Consider the following 22,027-nt stretch of genomic DNA (forward strand, 5'->3'; position numbering starts at 1 on the left):
AATAACTGTGCCAGCTCCCACTGCTGCTGTTTAAAAACTTTATCTTGTATAGCAGCATTTAAAGGGAATCTGTCACCTACAAAACCACTGCTTACATGCAGATATAGTGGTAATCTGCAGGTAAATGGCACTTAATTTGGGTTAGCCTGGTTTAATGAAATTGCAGTTAGAGGGAGACAATGAAGCTATATTTTCCCTGTAACTGCTCACAACCAGTCATCAGTGATGACAAAGCTGTCACCACTAACTACAATCACTCTGACTGCGCACACACACATTCCAGAACAGTCTGTCAATGAAAGTACAGTAGTCAAATCAGCCTAACATGATTTAAATGCTAATTAAATATTATCAACTAGATCTGTACTAGATTCTTTTTTTCAGCACTTTTTTTTTTTTTAAATTGTTTTCAACTGTGTGGACAAAATGTTTAAGAGCCCATCATCTGCCTCATGAGAATCACGTTATGTCAATGAGTTACCATGCCACTACCTTCGTGCCTGATGAAATTTAATTTTACTACACACCGCAATACTATATGTAAGTAGGAGTAATCAAAGTCTCATGTTAAAGTCCCCTAAAAGCACTAGAAAATGTGTAAATTGAAGATAGAAATAAATTCATACGTTTAAATCACCCCCCTTTGTCCAAATTCAGGAAAACGAAGGACACCATAATTTGATATCGACATGTCCATAAAAGTCCAATTAAAATATGCAATTAGACCATATGGTAAATGTAATTAAAAACTCAGGTCCCACAAAAAAGCCAAAAGAGAGTCTGCGAATATAGTGACAAACCAATTTTTGTTCAAAATTTATTTAACACATAAAATTAAAAAAAATTACACAAAACACTAAGTTTGCCGAGTTGCACAAATAAAGTCCTAAAAAAATAAAATCTAAATCGTGAAATTCAAAGTAACCTCTCTCAGAATTTCCTGTTTTGCAGTGCGGTGTACTTTCAAATTACGGTATTGGTTTCATTCAAAACCACAACTCGCCTTGCAAAACCATGCCCTCATATGCCAATATAGACATAAAATGAGAAGAAAAATGAAAATAAGACTATTCCAAAAAGGAAGGGGTGAAAAATTTATAAATCACCCACATTATTGCATATATGTGACAGTTTAATCGTCGGGACATACAATTTTAGTCAGGAGTGTCAGTTTGTGTGCAATATATTTAGTGAATGTCCTTAGATGAGGGAATATATTGTTGCACCGTACATCTCCATTGATCCATTGTGAAGAGCCACTTATACAAAAGTTTAAAGTTCCTTTTTGTATTTTTGCTCCATTTTTGTCTTCACTCTTAACAGGAAAACTATTTTTCACTATAATTTCCAAAAATAATGAAACGTACCAAGTTATTATTCCGGCACCGCTGATCTGTGTGTGCGCATGGTAGTAGCACATGAACGCTATGTAGAGTTGTTTAACTGTCATTAAAATCCCTCTAAAAGCTACATGCTGGTACACTACCCTTGTTCTTTTTTGTAGAATATTTTCTATAATTTACACTAAAAGTCAACCATGTCAGTATTTCCCACAAGGTCTCTTGGCGCCATAATACATTACCCAACCAAATAACATGAAATCAGATTAGTCATAATTTTATTACAATATATAAAAATTTGCCTTAAAAGTTCAACTAAAAGCACACCATGGAGTCTCATTCAAGTCACATTCCAGCAGAATGTTCAGCACAGTACATGGGGCGCCACCAATTGCCACTTCAGAACGAGACTCAACGCGATACTGGACATTGTGTAATCCTCCCTCATGATCTACCTTGAATTGCTCCTAGAATGCATAAAGATAAAAAGAAGACCGTAAATATATGAAAATAAAGCTGTGAGTACACATTGGTACTAGCGTATGCCAAAGCTGAACATGTCCATAAGTGTTCGATTTTTTAATTCTTCTCAATGTGAAATACCAAAACGTAATCTATACCTGCTTCTGAGCGGCGATCCTTTTCTGATCACGTTTCCTCCACGCGGGATCATGAATATGGCGGAAGGTTTGGTATCCAGTGCCGATTCCCGTGGGTCGAAAGAGCTAAAATAAAGAAGTCACAAAATGTCATTAATACAAAGGACAAAAAAAAAAAAAAACATTATTAAAAGAAATATATATACATCACAACTAATAGAAAGGTAAATTTGTGGTTCAATAGGCCAAGGAAATCAGCAAATACCAAGAAATGCAATTATTATTCATCACCAAGTGTCAGAGTTCAAGAAAACAGTAATCTGCCAAATACATGTTATAATTTGCTCTCTGTATAAAACAGGCCTAGCATTATATGGAATAGACACATCGTTATGATGGCGACACACTGTGTTAATTGTTGGGATGTCATGCAATTCTAGGAAAATAAACCATGAATTTATTACTTAATTACATATTACAGAATCCTAATCCTATATAAAAATATCGACATGCTGAAAGGTTAATGTGCTACAGAGAAGGTTTGGTGCATCCTTAAAATATGGAATAACTACCAACTCCCTAACAAAATGGTAATTCTAAAGGTGCATAAAAGGCAGCAATCTGATAATAACCAGGATATTTCACATAAAAAGGAACATATACTTATTAATGAACTGTATACTTTAACCTGGTGCTTAAAACAGTATCATTTATATACATTAGTCAGTGCATTATACGGACAGGCTGCCCCACTTTACATCAAGGCTCAGGACACACACACAGAACCAAACTAGACTAGAGCCAGAAAGAGCCAGTGTACAAATGTTAGGGCTGTTAAAAAATCTCATACAACCCCGTTTAGCCTGCAAATGAAGTGTTTATTATAGAGTAACAGGATGTTATACACTTTTTTTAATTTATTCTATTAAACAATACTGTAATACAGGTCCAAACAATCCAAGATACAGCACATCGCTATAAGCATAAACCTATTATCTAATAAAGCGTATATTAGCCGAAAGTAGAACAAATATTTGCATAAGCTTTTTAGTCTGAGCGCCATTGCTCCTGGGAAAATATATGGTGATAATATACAGTAATGGATTCACTAAAGCTTAAAACATGCTGCCTAGATCACCCCTGTATGAGATACTTAACCTTTCATAGTGTATATACCTTGCCATTATAACAATATGTTACAGTGTCCATACAACATGAATATGATGAAATACTGTATTTTTCAGATTTTAAAGACAATTTTTTCCCCAAAATTTGGGAGGGAAATGGTGATGCGTCTTATAATGTGGATACACCTTACTGGCCGCGGGGAGCAGGGTCCAAGGGTCTCTGCTGGAGCAGGAAAGAGTTGAGCGTTGCTGCAGGCGGTAGACTGGGATGAGGGGGTGTTCGGATGTGAATGCCCCTGCGGGTGTGCGGTGCTGCGGGGGCTTATGTTGTGAAAGACCCGAGCCTCCACAGTTCCATGGTTTCCTATGTGATGGACTCCAGGAAAATGGCCGCCCATGCGCAGGTGGAGATCTCGGCACCAAGATCTTGGTAGATGAGATCTCATCTGCCGAGATCTTGGTGCTGAGATCTCCATCTGTGCATGCGCCGTCCCGGCAGCCATTTTCCTGGAGTCCACCGCATAGGAAACCATGGAACTGCGAGGGCTCTGGCCAATCACAAAATGTCAGCAGAGCCCCCGCAGCAGCGCGCCACACATCCGAACACCTCTTCATCCCAGCCTGCAGAAAAGCTCAAATCTTGCCTCCTCCAGCAGCGACCGAAGGACCCCGCTTCACCGCAGCCACAACCCCCAGTAAGCAATAAGACGCATGGATTATAAGAACCACCACCATTTTATTAAGAAAGAAAGATAGGAAAAAAAATAAAAATTTGGGGTGCGTCTTTTAATCCGGAGCATCTTATAATCCACAAAATAGAGTAATGTTCCATTTAAAAAACAATTTCTTTACATTGAAAGAATAAGGAATGAAGCGTTCCAGAAATTACAAATATTAAGAGAATTTTGTTGGATAACCTATATTCTGATTAGACTTCTTTTTTCAGATGGTATTGAGTTAACTAGTTCAATCCAAGATTGTAAAGGTCAGACATGAACTACCCATCCAGGACATGGCTGAACAGTTTCCTAGCCAGAAAAAGTCTGTTGTAACATTGTTTTAACCCCTTAGGGACTGGGCCAAATGTTTAAAATCTGACCAGTGCCACTTTATGTAGTAATAACTCCTGAACACTTCAATGCATCCCAGTGATTTTAGGACTGTTTTTTTGTGACACATTGCACTTTATGAAAATGGTACATTTATGTCGATATTTTCTGCATTTATAAAAATGTCAAATGTTACAATTTTTAAAAAAAGATATTTGCAATTTTCAAACTTTGAAGGGAATCTGTCACCCTCCCCCCCCCCCCCATTAGCTGCCGGCATAGACATCGGGGGCTTATCGACAGCATTCTGTAATGCTGTAGATAAGCCTCCGTTGTAACCTGAAAGAGAAGAAAAACACGTTATATTACACTCACCGAGGTGGGCGGTCCGGTGGGTGTTGCAGTCCGGTCCGGTGCCTCCCTTCTTCATGCGATGACGTCCTCTTCTCCCGTCCTGAAATGGCTCCGGCACAGGCGCATTACTCTGCCCTGTTGAGGGCAGAGCAGAATTCTGCAGTGCGCAGGTGCCAGACCTCTCCTGATGCCTGCGCACTGCAGGACTCTGCTCTGCCCTCAACAGGGCAGAGCAGTGCGCCTGCCCCGGAGCCATTACAGGACGGGAGGACGTCATCTCATGAAGGGAGGCGCCGGACGGGACGGCGACACCCATTGGACCGGACCGCCCACCTCCGTGAGTATAATATAACGTGTTTTTCTTCTCTTTCAGGTTACATCGGAGGCTTATCTACAGCATTACAGAATGCTGTCGATAAGCCCCCGATGTCTATGCCGGCAGCTGAAAGGCCAAAAAAAAGGGGTGACAGATTCCCTTTAAGTGACTATCCCTTTAACCCAGATAGTCAGACTACACAAAAACATTAACATTTCCCTCATGTCTGCTTTCCATCAGCACTATTTGTAAAATGTTGTTTTATTTTGTTTGCATTTTAGAAGGTTTAAAAACATAGCAGCCATTTGTCATTTTTTTCAAAGAAATTTACAAAACGTATTTTTTTTTTTTAGGGACCTGTTAAGTTCTGATGTGACTTTGGTGGTCCTGTATATTGGAAACCCCCAAAAGCGATACCATTTTAAAAATTGCACCCCTCAACGTATTCAATATTGCCTTCAGGTGCTTTCCAGGAATTAATGCAAAATGGCATAACAGGAATTAAGAAATTTACTTTTACTACCTAAATGCTGATATTTTCTGAACAAGGTCACAATAGCCGGCAGACAATAAGGCCATTATTTGGCGATGAATTGCCATGGAAAACATCAGGACCACACACTCAAGATCTCAGGGTGCCGATGGGGTTAAAGAGGAAGCCGCCACACTCAGTTATCCATCTAGATGCTGCAGTCACTATTGACAGCAGCATTTAAGGGGTTAAACTACTATTGTCTCGTGCCAGTCTCTTGTATGAAAACCTGGCACAGCCGCCAGCACTGGGACCGGAGTGTGCGGCTGCATAGAAACACATGTAGTCGTACGCTCTGGTCTGATAGCGGGTGGCAGTGCCAGGTTTTCATGCGAGAGACTCGCACGAGAATTGTGCGAGTCTCTCGCAAGTGAGTAGGAGCCCTTACCGGTAGCACATGATGATAACACTGTGGGTTATAGTTAATTTAGTGACAAAATGTTATAACTGGTGGAAAAAGACCTAGGTCCATCAAGTTCAACCTATGCAACTATGATTATGCCAGACAGTTACTGTGTGGATGGAACATCACAGTGGGGATGAGGGCTATATTGGATGCTGTGATTAAGTAACGTAATGTCACATGATGGTCCACTTATGACAGTCTCATGACAAGCGAATATAGACAAAACAGGGGAAGGACCCCCGCTTTAAACATTGCACTGTGTCCCAGAAAGGACAACTGTTTAGTATACGCATTGCTGGGACCGCTGGTGATCTGAACGGCCATCAGCTTTCTCAGTCATATTTCCTAATTTCCTGATTAGTAACTATTAATGTCTCCCATGTCGTTTAGCTGCCTGCAACACCTCTTTTAATAAAGGGAATGTTGACAGTCCTTATAAGCTCACCTCTTATCACAAAGGTAATATGCGAGTTATTCGCACAACTATTTTATTTTTTTTCTTAACTACCCCACTTCAGTGTGCCAACCTCAGGAAACATGTATTTTATTACACTAATAGGGCAGCAGCAAGTACAGATTTAGCAACAAAAAAATAGGTACAAATACAAAATACTTTCCATATGCATAACAAGTTCATAAATATTCTGCTACCTGCAACCCAGCTCCTTTGAGTCTTCGGTAAAACTCATCATCTTCACGACCCCATCCCCAAAATCGATTTGACATTCCATTACACTGTGGGAGATAGGAAAACAATGTCAAAAACTGAACCAGTTCACAGGTTTTTATTTCAGTGGTGCCACAATACGCAAATCCCATGTATATAGATCTGTGCTATTACAGCTCAGCATATATGGTAACTGGTTAAACAGTAATAAATTCTCTCTAAGGCCATGCTTATATGGGACAGTATTACATCAAATTTCTCATCCGAAATGTCCAGACGGCAAAACCGATGGATATTTCATTACCAGCATTCTGCAGGATGTCAATTTATGCTGTGGATTTCCCTCCGTAGAGTGAAAAGGTGAATTTGACAGCACATACGCAGAAATATACAAAGTGACATCTTCACAATGATGAGTGCATAATATTGATGAAAGTTTGCTGCAGAAATTCTGCAGCAAATAGGGTAGGGTTCCCCTATGACCTTTTAACTGTGGACCTCCTGCAGCAGAAAATCTGCAACTGTGCACTGAAATGCAGCAGCGTTACAGGACAACACCCATTGCACTTGAAAGGGTTAAACACCTGGCACAAGCGCTGCCGATCTGAAATCCATTGCCACACGTTTTCAGAACACCAAGCTGTGGAGGAATATCTGCTGCGTATCCAATAAATGGAAACATACCCTTAATATTCTCATTATTAAAGCTCTAGTTAGATTGCACATTTCTAGACAATAAAAGGTCATGAGGTAAGGGGCACCTCTTCCTGCATTTTCCTACCAGCATAGTCTGAAAAGATAACTCAGTTACTTTGTCGTTTGTCCAATATTCCTATGTCAAAACTGGTAACTGACTTATCCACATGAAGACAACAAGGTATCATTAAGAACTGTCATATTATGTGACACATTACTTTATAGGTCTGAAGACTACAATGAAAACATGTTAAAGAGCACAGTAAACGTGAATAGGAGAACATGATGTAACTGATAATTATTTTACATCCTAAGTAGCTGCAGAGGGAAGCGTTCTGGCATGTATTACTGACCCTGTACTGCTCTATTATACATTTTCCTGCCTCATCAAGCTCTTTAGTTCAATAGCATCACTTCATCACACTGCTCATAAAAACCAGAGGCATTATTACACGGGAAAGTGATAGCTGGTTCCAGTTTCAAATTGCATAGTATAGTTCCGTTTGTGCTTAGGCAATCTAAAAAGGTGAGGTTTCGGTCAGACTACATGACCTTTCTGAAACATCACATTGCAGGAGCTGAACACGATACAAAAGAGAAGCGCAGCAAGTCTGCGGTATAACAGATCGGTGAGAGGTCAAAGTTTGAGAAAAGTCTTGTAATCTAACCGAAACCTCAAATTTCTATTGCTGACCAATAAACAGAACTATGTATAAGTGGAAGGATCATACTTGAGCACTTTGTATTGGGACTAGAGTGCCACACTCCCTTTTCTGCATCTGAACGGTAGAGACTAAAGGGCACCATACAGGATAAAGTTGTCAAGGGAACATTGGTGAAGCCGATTGTTTGGCCGCCAGGCATCTCTCCCAACTCCGGACATGTACGTTATTTATCCCCATCATCTTTATCTGTTGGAGAGAGATTTGGTAGGCCCCCATACCAGATATTGGGCGCGTTTGGCTGACACTAGTCTAATGTGGATGGGGCCTTTATATACACACACAGAGAGGCTATAGAGACAAAGTATGGAAAGAAAGCTATAGAGGATAGGAGATATTGACGTTATACTGTAAAGTATTGCCACTGTTTATTGTGCAAAACACTAGCGCCCATAGGGTTCACAAATTGCTGATCATCTAATGAACAAGTGAAGAGCTTATGTGTGATGAGGTTAGATCAATTATGCAAGCATAAAAATCCTCATATGCAGACTATTTGGAGACTAATTGATCAAATTATCAGTTTGTATTAACCAATGTGAATGGGCCTTAAATCGAGTGCTAATGTCAAGTACAAATGGAGCTGGATGTGGGCTATAAAAGTGCCATAAACCCCTAAAAGAACTTTTATCTTTATAGGTTGTAAAGTGAAGGAGTAGTGAGAATATATGCTGTTTAGGAGCACATGAATGGTGAATCGGTTTTCTTTTTTCATAATTATCATTATACATTTGCTCTTATAGTTCTACTTCAAGGTGACAGTAAAGACTCACCAGTTCATAATGCTGTTTGGTAAGTAGTAAAATTCCCCCAACGTAGGTTTTGTAATGATACAAAGGATGGAGCTCTGGAGATGCCACGTGAAAGGGACCCTTTTCTGGGAATCCATAGTCCAGATTTGGGTTAAGAGGTAGCAGGTCCACATCATGCATAGCAATGTAGTCCGTATCATTCCCACTCTCCAAGAATCCCACATTTATCAACGACGCCCTGTTAAACCTGATAAAGAACATAAAATGCATCAGTCTACTACATGCAACCAGAGAAGAAAAAAGTCAGCCAACATGGACGATGGTTTTCACAATATTCTCTCACAAGAATAATTTGCCTTATTTCTAAATTAACTGAATGGCTAGCACCAGCCATAAAGTTCCAGGCAATTCTTGATATATCTGCAATATTGTACAGGTATTAAATAAGAAAACCATCTTCGAAACTCAGTGTCCATTAAATTTCTTTAATTGTAGTTTAATCAAAGCAATCAAATATTAACCATATGAATCAATTTCTAGGAATGCAACTACCATATTCTATATAGCAACACAATGCACTTTCTGCTGCCTTAACACATGACCAACTCAGGCACTTTAAAGGGACTGACAGGGACAATATCCGCGAGATCAGTTACAAGATCTTGAGTAGAAGATAAACTGAAGAACACAGCAGTGGCCACTAAATAACATAGAAGTTTGCCATGTTCCATCCAGCAACAACCGTTGCCACTATCAGCTGATCAGTTGGTAAACTAGATGTTTTGAACCTAAAGATTTCATGTTGATGACCTATTGTCCATACATCCTCCATTATTCTAGGCACCTGTACAAAAGATTTGTGCTGGACCACCTCAGGACCCCCAACAGAAGTTGATATGACAGTTACAGACATGAGAAGTCAATGTAGTCAAGTCTTCCTGTGCTGCACAGCTTGTCATACAGGTGCAGGCCAGTGTCAAAAAAATAGCTTTGACTCATGAAGGGGACTCGTAGGGTCTTAACTAGCTGTCTATTTTACATTCAAAGGGACATATTGGATTTTGGTGATAAATAACAGAAAAGGAAAAATACAGTACCAAATTACTTTTTCTAAATTAAGGACCAGACTCCTTAAGGCTGGCATTGTGCACGACAATGGAGGTGTACACCTAAGGAGGTGTCCATCTTCAAGACTTAGGTGGGCAGGCTTGGCAACTTCTTATCTGACGCATTGTATGGATTTTGAAAGAGCTGGCCAGGACTGGTGTAAAAAGGTCAAACGTTGCAAAATTCACATGAATCGTTTCACCAGAAAACTGGCAAAAAACACCTTTGTGAATCTGGCCTTAAAATTTAATAAACAGCAGTAATATCTGGGTCAGTCCAGCTTATATTGAAACATACAAACCTGTAGTGATCCACCTGATTTATGATAAATATGTGGTGTCGGACCTTCTTCTCAGATAGGTACTGGTGCATATGGGGGACAAAACTTAAAAGTTCTTCAAAACGTTCCCGAAAGGGAACAAGCAAAGCAAGACGATGTGGACCCCATGAAGGATCCTCATTCACAGTTCTAGGAAGAGAGGGGCAGGATTGCTTGGGAGGTGCACCTTCTTGCTTCCTTACATCACCTGTACAGCTAAGTTGCAGCCAGAGCATGGAAAGAAAACCAAGCAGAGAGCAGGCAAGGAACAGCTTGAAGATAGTGCATTTTCTAGGCAAAATTCCAAGAAATAGACCGGACCTAAAACAGAAAAAAACCATTTCATAAACAACTCCACTGGCAAGATGATCTGCAATGTTAGGGTGCATGTGGCGCAATTGGATTATAATATTAGAATTGGCTTTGGTTCAAGTAGCGAAATAGCCATGTACTTACTGAGCACAGTAAATTTAAAGGGCATTCTAATAACTAAAAGAATAATTGAAGGAAAAAAACATATGTTAAAGAACTAGAACTAAGGATGAACTTGTCACGGGGCAGAAGATCAGACACATACAGCTTGACCATCAGATTATGCATGGCTTTTTTCTAAGAAAAAAAGTATAATAGATCCTGCGTAAATTAACTATATATTATACAGTTGAGCTTTGTGCCTCACCAGGTTATATTATGCCGACAGGTAAGAATTGTTAGGTAATAAATTGTGATGACCGGTTCAATTTAATATAGGGAAAAGCTAGAAAATCAAATGGCCCCATGATGACTGCATCAGTAAAATAGGGGAATTTTAAATCACAATGTCAAAACAAAAAGAACCTCAAGAAAAAAAAAGAAATTCACATAATAATGACAAAAACAAAGTTGATTGCAAATAAAAATAAAACTTGGTTTTCATATTAAAGTAACTGTTGTTTTTTATCATAAATTAATAATAAAAAAGATAAGATATTACAAAGTTTCCGATCAGAGAAATCTTCTTTCTCCTCCAGGACAAATAACTCACTCTCAAATTCACTGGGAAAAAAATGGCCTTCAGTGAAGATAAGAGCTTCAAGCAGGTCTATTACCAGACTGCACAATACAAACTATATAGAATATAAAGTAGATTTCTTAAGGTACTGTCACACTTAGCGATGTACCAGCGATCCCGACCAGCGATATGACGCGGTCAGGATCGCTGGTGCATCGCTAAGTGGTCGCTAGTGAGCTGCCACACAGGCAGATCTCACCAGCGACACCGCTGGGGACGGGGGTCGCTACTTACCTGTCACACCAGGCGATCCTGCGTCCTCCCGCCCGGCTCCACGCGTCGCTCGTCGTCACAGCAGGAAGCGCAGCAGGAAGCTGACGACGAGAAACGGTCCAGCCTGTTCTCACGCGATCAGCGATAACCAGCGGGGGAGCGGGTTGTAGGTAAGTATCACACACGGCGATATCGCTAGCAATATCGCTATAACGTCACAAGTTATAGCGATATTGCTAGCGATATCGCTTAGTGTGACATGCCCTTTAGAACTGGTGAGGCAGGTGTGCTTCCTTTGAAAATACATGTCAAAATGACTGCATAATCCTGTTATTCAAATGAGCATTTTATGAGTCCAGCAACAAAATGCAATAGCTCATAAGTGCAAGTATATTCAATCTTCCCTCACCCAACTTGACAACTGCAGCTTGTACTGAGCAGTGCGAGATCTCAGCAGCAGTAAATAGAAAGGATACTGCGGAGCTGCCAATCTGACGAGTGGTAAAGGACTGAGTTCAACTTTCAGGAAGAATTACACAAATGGACATGGATTAAAAGAGGTGAGGATACGGACCCCCTTACCAGACTACTGTATCCCCTGATGAATCCCAAGGAAGGAAGAAAAGCGTCGAGAGGTGGTCGTTTGTCCCAATAATATGTCCCATATTGCCCTTATGAATGGATGCACAACAAGAGACATATTTGCCTCTGATTCCTGATGAGCTCTAAAAAGGGTTGATATGTTTTTTGAGGTGGACTTGAATCCTCTGGGTGAGAAAGTTCTAATATTGGCTATTGAATTGATAAACATATATTCAGAATGGAACATCATACTCACCTTGTTTGTTTATTAGCTACATACCACTAGACTGTATTTGGTAATCGGGATATTGGCTCTCCTGCACATTTGTATACATTTGAGGAGGAGTTGTGAGCTGAGGGCTTACATTATATCACTCTATTCATATATGTGTAGGGGCCTCCGGTTACCTATAGTGGATTATTTTGACAGCTAATTCTATGGTGCACAATTCTCACCTTATTCTATGACCCCTATAGTTCCATACAGCCAAGAGGCAGGGTCTCATTCTTAAGCCTCTTTGGCTGTCATGCTTTAGTAACTAACTAAGATACCTGACCCGATACACAAGGGTCTGTTGTACGTTTTGTGTGTCACATTGTATTTTTTTTTCTTTTAATTAGAACATTAAAAGTTAGGTTTTAAAATCTTTTCTTTTGCTATAGCTATGGATTCAAAGTAAAGACAACATCCTCATCAGGTCTATTTATGACAAAAGTTTGAAAAACTCTTTTAATCTGCTGGCCCTCACTGAAAACTGGACTAAGGATTCTGCCTCCCTTGCTGCTCAACCTCTGAGACACACAAAGACGGTAAGGCTAGGTTCACATTGCGTTAGAGCAGTCCGTTCAATGCATGCGTTAAACGGACTGTGCTAACGCTACTCCTTTTTTTTTAATCGCGTTATGCGATCGCGCTAGCGCAGACGCTCCATCTGCGCTAGCAGTGACGGACCCTCGAACGCTGTAGACGGCGTCCGAGGGTCTGTCACAGCATGACGGCACATCGCTAACGAATGCAGATTATGACATGCGTTAACGATGCGCTACGTTATGGCAGTCTATGGGAGCGTTAACGGATGCGTTACATCGCGTTAATGCCGCTTTGTAACGCAATCCGTTAAACGGAGTGCCATAAGGCAATGTGAACCACCCCTAGCACCCTTGACCTGGTCTTTGTCCAGCTTGGTTTAATCTCCTACCAAGATAACTCACCTCTTCCACTCTCTGACCACAACATTCTCTTCATGCTCACAAATCCTTGCCCACATCAGCAGACACCTACCTACAACACATTCAGAAATCTACAAGCCATTAATCCTCATACACTTACAGACCCTACACTCATCACTGTCCCCAATCTCCTCTTTTCCCTGTCCTGATCAGGCTGTACATCACTACAATGACACTCTCAGATCCACCCTGGACTAAGCAGCGCCCGTTAACCTCCAAACACAGAGTAAAACAGCCCTGGCTCACATTGCAAACTCAATTTCTCCAGCAATGCGCTAGGAGTGTTGAACGCCAATGAAGGAAAACTTTATCCATTATAAATTTCTGTTAAGAACCTATAACTCTGCCCTTCACCTCGCCAAACAGACGTACTTCGACACCCTGATCTCCTCACTATCCAACAACTCAATAAAACTCGACACCTTTCCCTCCCTCCTCAGTGCAAAAGCACAGGCCCCTATCACAGACATTTGTGCTGATGACCTGGCCTCCCACTTTACAGAGAAAATAGAGAATATCCATCAGGAAATACGCTGCCATCCATTCCCACATCTCCTCTGGCTCAATCTCCACAGTTTACCCAGTCATAGAAGTCTCCAGGTTCCTCTCCTTCTCATCCTACTACATGCCCTACTGACCCCATTCCCTCACACCTACTCCAGTCTCTTTCTCTCCTAACTAAAATCTTCAATCTGTCCCTCTCCTCTGGGATCTTCCACTCATCCTTCAACACTATCATTACTCCCTTATTTAAAAAAAACCCCTCTCTCGACCCACCCTGCACAAATAACTTCAGACCAGGCTCAAATCTCCCTTTCATCTCTAAACTCTTGTAGTGCCTGGTCTACTTTAGCCTTATCCGTTACCTCTCCACTCACTCTCTCCTACATCCATCACAGTCTGGCTTCCGTCTCCTACATTCTACAGAAACTCCACTCAAAGTGACCAACGACCTTTTGACATCAAAACAAAATGGTGACTACTCTCTGCAGTTTTCAACATTGTTAACCACCACCTGCTACTATCTATGCTCCAATCAATAGGCAGAAGGGACACTATCTTTCTCACCGCTCCTTCAGTGTTTTGTTTTCAGGCTACACTAAATCTCCGCTTTCTCTCACTGGTGCGGTCCTTCAGTGCTCAGTCCTTGGCCCCCTTCTCTCTACTCAGCCACAATTGGACAAACCATCAGCAAATTTGGCTTCCAATATCATCTTTATCCTGACAACAAACAACTATACACTTCATCTCCTGACCTTACCCCCACTGTACTACAGAACACACCTGTGACTGTCTGCCTGCAGTTTCCAACATCATGTCCGCTCTATCTGAAAGGCAACCTTTCCAAAACTGAACGTCTTCTGCTCCCGCCATCTACATACTTTCCTAAATCGGACATCTCCCTCTCTGTGTGTGGCACCACAATGACGCCTAGGCAGCGGGCCTGCAATGTGGGTGTTATGTTTGACACAAATCTTTCCTTCACCTCCCACATACAATCTCATGCCCGCTCTTGTCACTTGCACCTGAAGAACATCTCTAAAATCCACCCCTTTCTCACCACGGAAACAAAAACCATCAGTGTTGCCCTGATCCACTCCCACCTTGATTACTGAAAAGCTCTATTACTTGGCCTACCCCTCACTTGACTTTGCCATCTCCAGTCCATCGTTCCTGTAGCAGCCAGGGTCATCATCTGGCTAATCGGTACTCAGATGCTTCCGCTCTGTGCCAGTCATTGGCTGCGCAGACATTATAGGATCCAATTAGAATTACTTGTTCTCACCCACAAAGCTCTCCACGGTGCGGCACACACCTACATTTCCTACCTCACTTCTGTTTAACGGTCTACCTGCTCGTTACGCTCTACAAGCGACTTTCGACTAACATCCCCACCTTCCACTGCTGTCTCCAAGACTTCTCTCCTGAGTTGCACCAATCCTCTGGAATGCTCTACCGCAAGAAATTCAGACTAACCACAACTTACACAGTTTTATACACTCCCTGAAAACATCCATTTAAGGCAGCCCTTCACGTTCCCTAATCGAAATCCTTTTATATATAGCCCATTCACTATTTCTCTGAACATAATTCTACATCAAACTCTACTGCGCTCAAAAGCACTAGAAATATTAGCTATGACTACCTCATGTAGTCTTTATCTATCGCCCATTCCATCATTATGGCTGGACCATCATTGTAAATAAGTACCTGTACTTTGTGTCTTCCCCCACCACATTGTAGATTGTAAGCTCTTAAGGTACTGTCACACTTAGCGATGTACCAGCGATCCCGACCAGCGATATGACGCGGTCAGGAACGCTGGTGCATCGCTAAGTGGTCACTAGTGAGCTGCCACACAGGCAGATCTCACCAACGACATCGCAGGGTCGGGGGTCGCTACTTACCTGTCAGACGAGGCGATCCTGACGTCCTCCCGCCCGCGTCCATGCGTTGCTCGTCTCCACAGCAGGAAGCTGACGACGAGAAACGGTCCAGGACGTTCTCGCGCGATCAGCGATAACCAGCGGGGGGAGCGGTCGGAGGTAAGTATAAGACATAGCGATATCACTAGCAATATCGCTATAACGTCACAAAAACCAGTGACGTTATAGCGATATTGCTAGCGATATCACTTAGTGTGACAGGCCCTTTACGAGCAGGGTTGTCATTAACTTTGCTTTAATTATTGTTACTTATGACTTATGTGTGAACTGTTGAATTGTAAAGCGCTATGGAATAGGTTGGCGCTATATAAAGATTATTAGGCATAATTAATATACATCTGTAAACACTAAGACTAAGCAAAAACTTGACGCATGATTCAATTAACCCCTTTCCGATATTGGGCATATATTTACGGCGATGTCGGACTCCAGCGGTTAGCCCACATCTTTCCCGGGACATATCAGCTGTTTTGAACAGCTGACATGGACCCGCAATAGCCGCAGGTGGAATTACGATACACCCACGGCTATTAACTAGTTAAATGCCGCTGTCAAACGCTGACAGCGGCATTTAAAAAGAGCTTCCAGCAAGCGCACCGGAAATACGTTCACTGGTGCCTCGCGTCACGTGATCGCGAGTCACTGGTTCGTTGGCATGACAACCAGAGGTCTCCTGGAGACCTCTATGGTTGTCAGTGCTGGCTTGTTGTGAGCGCCACCCAGTGGCCGGCGCTCACAGCAAGTGAGTAAATATGCTATATAGTCGATCTGCTCATTGCCTCTATGTAGCAGAGCTGATCGGGTAGTGGCAGCTTTTAGCCTCCCATGGAGACTATTGAAGCATGCCAAAAGTAAAAAGAAAAGGTTTTTAAAATAAAAAAAAATAAAAGTTTAAATCACCCCCCCCTTTCGCCCATTCAAAATAAAACAAAAATAAAATCAAACATACACATATTTGGTATCGGCGAATTCAGAATTGCGCGATCAGTAAAAATAAAACCTGATCGCTAAACGGCATAGCGAGAAAAAAGTCAAAACGGCAGAATTAAGTTTTCTGGGTCGCCGCAACATTGCATTAAAATGCAATACCAGGCAATCAAAAGATCGTATCTGCACCAAAATGGTATAATTAGAAACATCAGGTGAGCATGCAAAAAATAAGCCCTCACCCAACCCGAGATCACTAAAAATGGAGACGCTACGGGTATCTGAAAATAGCGCAAATTTTTTTTTTTTTAACAAAGTTTGGATTTTTTTTTACCACTTAGATAAAAACAACCTAAACATGTTTAGTACCTATGAACTTGTAATGACCTGGAGAATCATAATGGCAGGTCAGTTTTAGCATTTAATGAACCTAGTAAAAAAGACAAACAAAAAAACAGTGTGGGATTGCATTTTTTTTGCAATTTCACCGCACTTGGAATTCTTTATCCTGTTTTCTAGTAAACGTCATGGTAAAACCAAAGATGATGTTCAAAAGTACAACTCGTCCCGCAAAAAACAACCCCTCACATGCCCATATTGACGGAAAAATAAAAAACTTATGGCTCTGAGAAGAAGGGGAGCAAAAAACAAAAGCTTTGGGGCTTAAATCTATTGATTTCAATGGTCTAAAAAACAGTACCCATGTGGATCACAAAAACATACACCGTATTGAAGAAAAACAAACATGAGAAAAATCCTTTACATGGATCATGCTGGCAGGTTTGTCATTTTACTTCCCCCTATATACCAATCAGTAATGTTTGCATTAAAATACTTACCGGTTACCGACTTCTGCCATTTCCACAGCTGCACTGGTCCACTCCTGCATCATTTAACTGCAGTTCTGATCTGTAGGCCCACACAGTCTCCTGTGTTGACCTGACCAGAGGTCACTTTATCAATGTAAATCTACATTAAAAGGGAATCTGCCAACAGGGTTTTGCTGTGTAATTTGAGGACAAAATGAGATAGCGGCTGTGAGCTGCTTAAATACAATGAGTTTTATCAGCATGAGATTATCACTGCCCAGACTGGTGTCCCACTGATTAGTGGCTTACTGTCAAGAGACAATGTGCACAGATAGTTGTGGTTTGGATGGGGGCAGCTTTCTCAGCTATGCTACATCTAAAAACTCTGTCACAACTGCTGCACCCAACAAACTAAGGGCCCCGTCACACAGTGATCTCGCTAGCGAGATCGCTGCTAAGTCACAAGTTTTGTGACACAACAGCGATCTCACCAGCGAGATCGCTGTGTGACAGGGATCAGCCCCCCTGCCGGTATCGCTGATCGTTGTAGGAAACTGCTGGACATTTCTTTTGTCGCTGGTCTCCCGCTGGCCAGCATGCATCGCTGCGTGTGACAGGCAGGAGACCAGCGATCTGCTGGTAACTAACGTACATATCGGGTATCCAAGGGACGTGCGTCCCTTAGATACCCGATGTGTACGTTAGTTACCAGCTCCCTGCATCAGCGCACTGGTAACTAACGAACACAGCGACGCCGCGCGCTCGGCGTCGCTGTGCTGACCGCTGGTGAAGCTGTCTGTGTGACAGCTCACCAGCGATCACATAGCGACTCACCAGCGATCCTGACACGTTGATATCGTTGTCGGGATCGCTGGTGAGTCGCTATGTGTGACTCCAGCTTAAGTGATACATTGTTGGAATCAGGGTCTCTTTTCCTACTTTATGCTGCTCTTAGATGAAGTAGCAAAAAACCTGCTGACAGATTCAAATTAAGGCTGTTTATGAATATTTTATAAGCACTATGAACAAGGGTATTCAATGGAGCAGTGCAGATGAGTGATGATTGCCATGAACTGCATCTGAGTGTGAAAAAAAAATAAAGTAAAATACCAGCATGCACTACTTTCTTCCGTACGTTGGATGAGACTTAAGGCCCCGTCACACTAAGCGACTCACCAGCGATCCCGACACCGATATGAAGGTGTCAGGATCGCTGGTAAGTCGCTATGTGATCGCTGGTGAGCTGTCACACAGACAGCTTCACCAGCGATCAGCACAGCGATGCCGAGCGCCCGGCATCGCTGGCTATCGCTGTAGAAAATAGTATCAAAATAAAAAATATAGTTATTCTCACCTTCCGACGTCCCGTTCAGCCATCCTGCCTCTCTCCACTCTCCGGTCCCAGTGATCCTTTGCACGAATGACCGCGAGATGTCACGGTCTCGCGGGATAACAAAGTCTCGCGGTCATTCATGCAAAGGATCACTGGGACCGGAGCGTGAAGAGAGGCAGGATGGCTGAACGGGACATCGGAAGGTGAGAATAACTATATATTTTTTTATTATTTTTTTACACCTGATCGCTGGTCTCCCGCTGTCACACACAGCGATGCGTGCTGGCCAGCGGGAGACCAGCGACCAAAGAAATGTCCAGAGGTTTCTTGCAGCGATCAGCGATACCGGCAGGGGGGCCGCTCGCTGATCGCTGTCACACACAGCGATCTCGCTGGTGAGATCGCTGTTACGTCACAAAAGTTGTAACTCAGCAGCGATCTCGCTACCGAGATTGCTTAGAGACGGGGCCTTTACCCATTCAAGCCTATGGGTCACAAAAAAAATTGGATGCTACAGAGAGCATTTTTTTTCCAGATACATTGCAATTCTTTAACCTAGAAAACTATAATCGGTCTGCTAATTTTTTAAAGTCAATATAGAATCACTGCACACGTAAATTATGCTTTAGTGAGCTCTTTTATTTGATTGACGGTGATGAAGCGACAGCTGATGTTTCGGCCTAACAACGGCCTTTATCACATAGTCGCTGAAATAAAAAAAATGTACAATAAGAATTCAAGCAATTATATACAAAATATAAGAAGTATATCTGAAGAAGAGACAATATTGAAGGCAAATGTCTTAATGTCATAGGATCAATTAAAAAGCATAGAGACTCAGCACAACTGAAGGGGAACAAGAGGCGGCAGATATAATGAAATATAGTGAAATTGAGCTCATACCCCTTTTGCAGTAGAGTTTTGGTAGTCACCGGTTAATAGTATATCACTGAGTCTCTATGCTTGTTAATTGATCCTATGACATTAAGACATTTGCCTTCAATATTGTCTCTTCTTCGGATATACTTCTTATATTTTGTATATAATTGCTTGAATTCTTATTGTACATTTTTTTATTTCAGCGACTGTGTGATAAAGGCAGTTGTTAGGCCGAAACGTCAGCTGTTGCTTCATCCCCGTCAATCAAATAAAAGAGCTCACTAAAGCATAATTTACGTGTGCAGTGATTCTATATTGACTTCACATTTACGGGACCGTAGGCTCCTTTTCACTAGCACCGTATATTCATCTTACTCGTCGAGTGCTAGCCATCTTCTATATCTACTGGTAATTTTTTAAAATCGCTCCTGCTGCTGCATAAAGCAGATTACACACAGACAACAAGTAAGGGAAAAAAACTAATAGTCTGTTGTGTGATCCAGAAAGAAGGATGCAGCAGACTGACTGGAGCAACAGTGGAAATGGCAGAATGGCAACCGGTCAGTATTATAACACTCTCACTACACCCACATTACTGATTGATAAAGGGGACAATACAAAAAAAACAAAGTGTTCCTTTAACAACGTTTGAGGGCAAAGAGTAGAGAATAATAATAAAAATATTCCCCGTTAAGCCCGTCCTCACTTATCAGGAGTGATGACATTATATATCCTCCACATCACATGACGGACATGCAAATATTACCACAAAGGTCAGCGACTGGCCTTATAATTATCACATTCACTACTTCGCCCTTTAAAAAAAAAAATTCCCATTAATCCTTTCAGATGGATTGGCAGCATGTTTTCAATGGAAAGAATGGAATTAATCAGAATGTGGAATGAATGATCCGTGAGATCTAAGACATCGGCGCTGTCCTCAGCGGTGACCGGCCACAACCCACATCGGGCACGAGTCCTGCCGTGGTGCATGCCGAAGCCCTGCATGGGATAAAGAATGAGCGGTTATGGCGTTCTCACCTACTGTCCTCCCGCAGATACAAGGCTGGTTTTCTTCGCGTCAAGTACATCTCTGCTTGCATGGGGCTCAGTAATACAGTAACTTCACATAGTCATAACCATCATAAAAGCATCCTACAGCCTGACCTGGGGGCACAGCACATGCACTGCCTGACCTGGGGGCCCTCAGCACTGCAGGTCATGACCCCATAGCTATACTATTCCCATATAACCCCCAGCAGTGACCACGGAGCTCTCCACAGGGGGCAACTGCATCTACAACTCGCTAAAGTACGTCTGCAAAAGAGTCCCGCGCCGCACTGGCGGCGTCTATGGGAGCAGCAACAATATGGCGCTCCTAGCCCTCTGTCTGTGCAGACACACCAGGAGACCCGGCCCCGTACTCTAAGCCCCCGGAGCAGCGTCCATAGCCCCCGGCCAGGCTTCTCTACCCGTTCCACGCTGGCTTGTAGCACTCTGGTCCGTCACTCTATTTCCGCCCACGCAACATAGCCACCTTGTTACAGGTTCCGGCACTAAACGTTCCTATGTAGAAAGGGTCTTTCCTGGACACAACTGCTGGAAACAGGAAGCAGGGTGGGAACAATGAACTGTGACTGTGTGTAATGTTAACATGTGTGTGGTGGCCAGTATACATGGACGTCGTGAAAGGACAGAGGAAGCAGTGCCATATTCCTAATAAAAGTTTACACATTAGCTCTGGTGGTGCTGGGACCAGACTGGGGGATGAACTTCAGTCCTGGTATTTGCACACAGGCCCATGCAGCCTTGCACTTATGTAGTAAAACCTTATTCAGACATCCATTTTTCTGACGGACATACTATTTTGATTAGAGTGTGGTTTTAGCGCCTCTTTATTTTTCCTTGTATGTGGAGAAAGGAGAAAAAATAAAGTTTCCCCACCTCCTCCAGTGTGACTGTTCATGAAAATCGGGCCCCAGCCGAGTGCAGTGCAATTTTTCACAGACCAATAGACTGGTATGGCCAGTGTCACACTTGCCAGAACCTCACACGAGTCTCGCACCTCAATACCCGGTACTGCCGCCGGCACTCGGGCCGGAGCGCTCAGCTACATAGAAATACATGTAGCCGCACACTCCGGTCCCGAGTGCCAGCGGCTGTGCCGGGTATTGAGGTGCGAGACTCGTGTGAGGTTCTGGCAAGTGTGACCCCGGTCTTTTGCAGATTCTGACCCGATACTAGAAATAAAAATCGAACATCTCTCAGACCCCCCAAAAAATGATCACGGACATGTGAATGGTCCTGGAGACAATCACAGGTATAATAATAATTAATAATAATTTTTATTTATATAGCGCCAACATATTTCCGCAGCACTTTACAATTAAGCGGGGACATGTACTGACAATTCAATACAAGTTAAGACAATTCAAACAGTGACATTAGGAGTGAGGTCCCTGCTCGCAAGCTTACAATCTACAAGGAAATGGGGGGGGGGAACACAGTAGGTGAAAAGTGCTTGTTAATTCAGGTCTGGCAATTATAATAGGGATTTTCATATAGAGCTG

At 42.4% G+C, this 22,027-nt stretch overlaps 1 protein-coding gene across 1 annotated transcript; it reads right to left on the reverse strand.

The window, feature by feature from the left end:
- Positions 1 to 1,601: 1,601 nt before the first annotated feature.
- B4GALT7 (beta-1,4-galactosyltransferase 7) lies at positions 1,602 to 20,988 on the reverse strand. Its single transcript, XM_073545058.1, has 6 exons — positions 20,499 to 20,988; positions 9,969 to 10,307; positions 8,582 to 8,807; positions 6,375 to 6,458; positions 1,961 to 2,065; positions 1,602 to 1,807 (listed from the first exon to the last, which is right to left on the reverse strand). The coding sequence occupies exons 1-6, from the start codon at positions 20,558 to 20,560 to the stop codon at positions 1,652 to 1,654; spliced, it is 972 nt and encodes a 323-aa protein (XP_073401159.1). The 5' UTR covers positions 20,561 to 20,988; the 3' UTR covers positions 1,602 to 1,651.
- Positions 20,989 to 22,027: the final 1,039 nt, after the last annotated feature.

The sequence above is a fragment of the Dendrobates tinctorius genome, unplaced genomic scaffold (assembly GCF_039654945.1).
Source record: "Dendrobates tinctorius isolate UK_male_01 unplaced genomic scaffold, ASM3965494v1 ptg000139l, whole genome shotgun sequence".
NCBI lineage: Eukaryota > Metazoa > Chordata > Amphibia > Anura > Dendrobatidae > Dendrobates > Dendrobates tinctorius.

Coding starts and splice junctions, on each gene's coding strand:
- B4GALT7 (XM_073545058.1), bottom strand. CDS start 20,560: ATGCAAGCAGAGATGTACTTGACGCGAAGAAAACCAGCCTTGTATCTG. Junction 6,459..8,581: donor CCAAACAGCATTATGAACTG/GTGAGTCTTTAC, acceptor TATCTCCCACAG/TGTAATGGAATGTCAAATCG. Junction 2,066..6,374: donor TCAAAGGAGCTGGGTTGCAG/GTAGCAGAATAT, acceptor TCTTTATTTTAG/CTCTTTCGACCCACGGGAAT.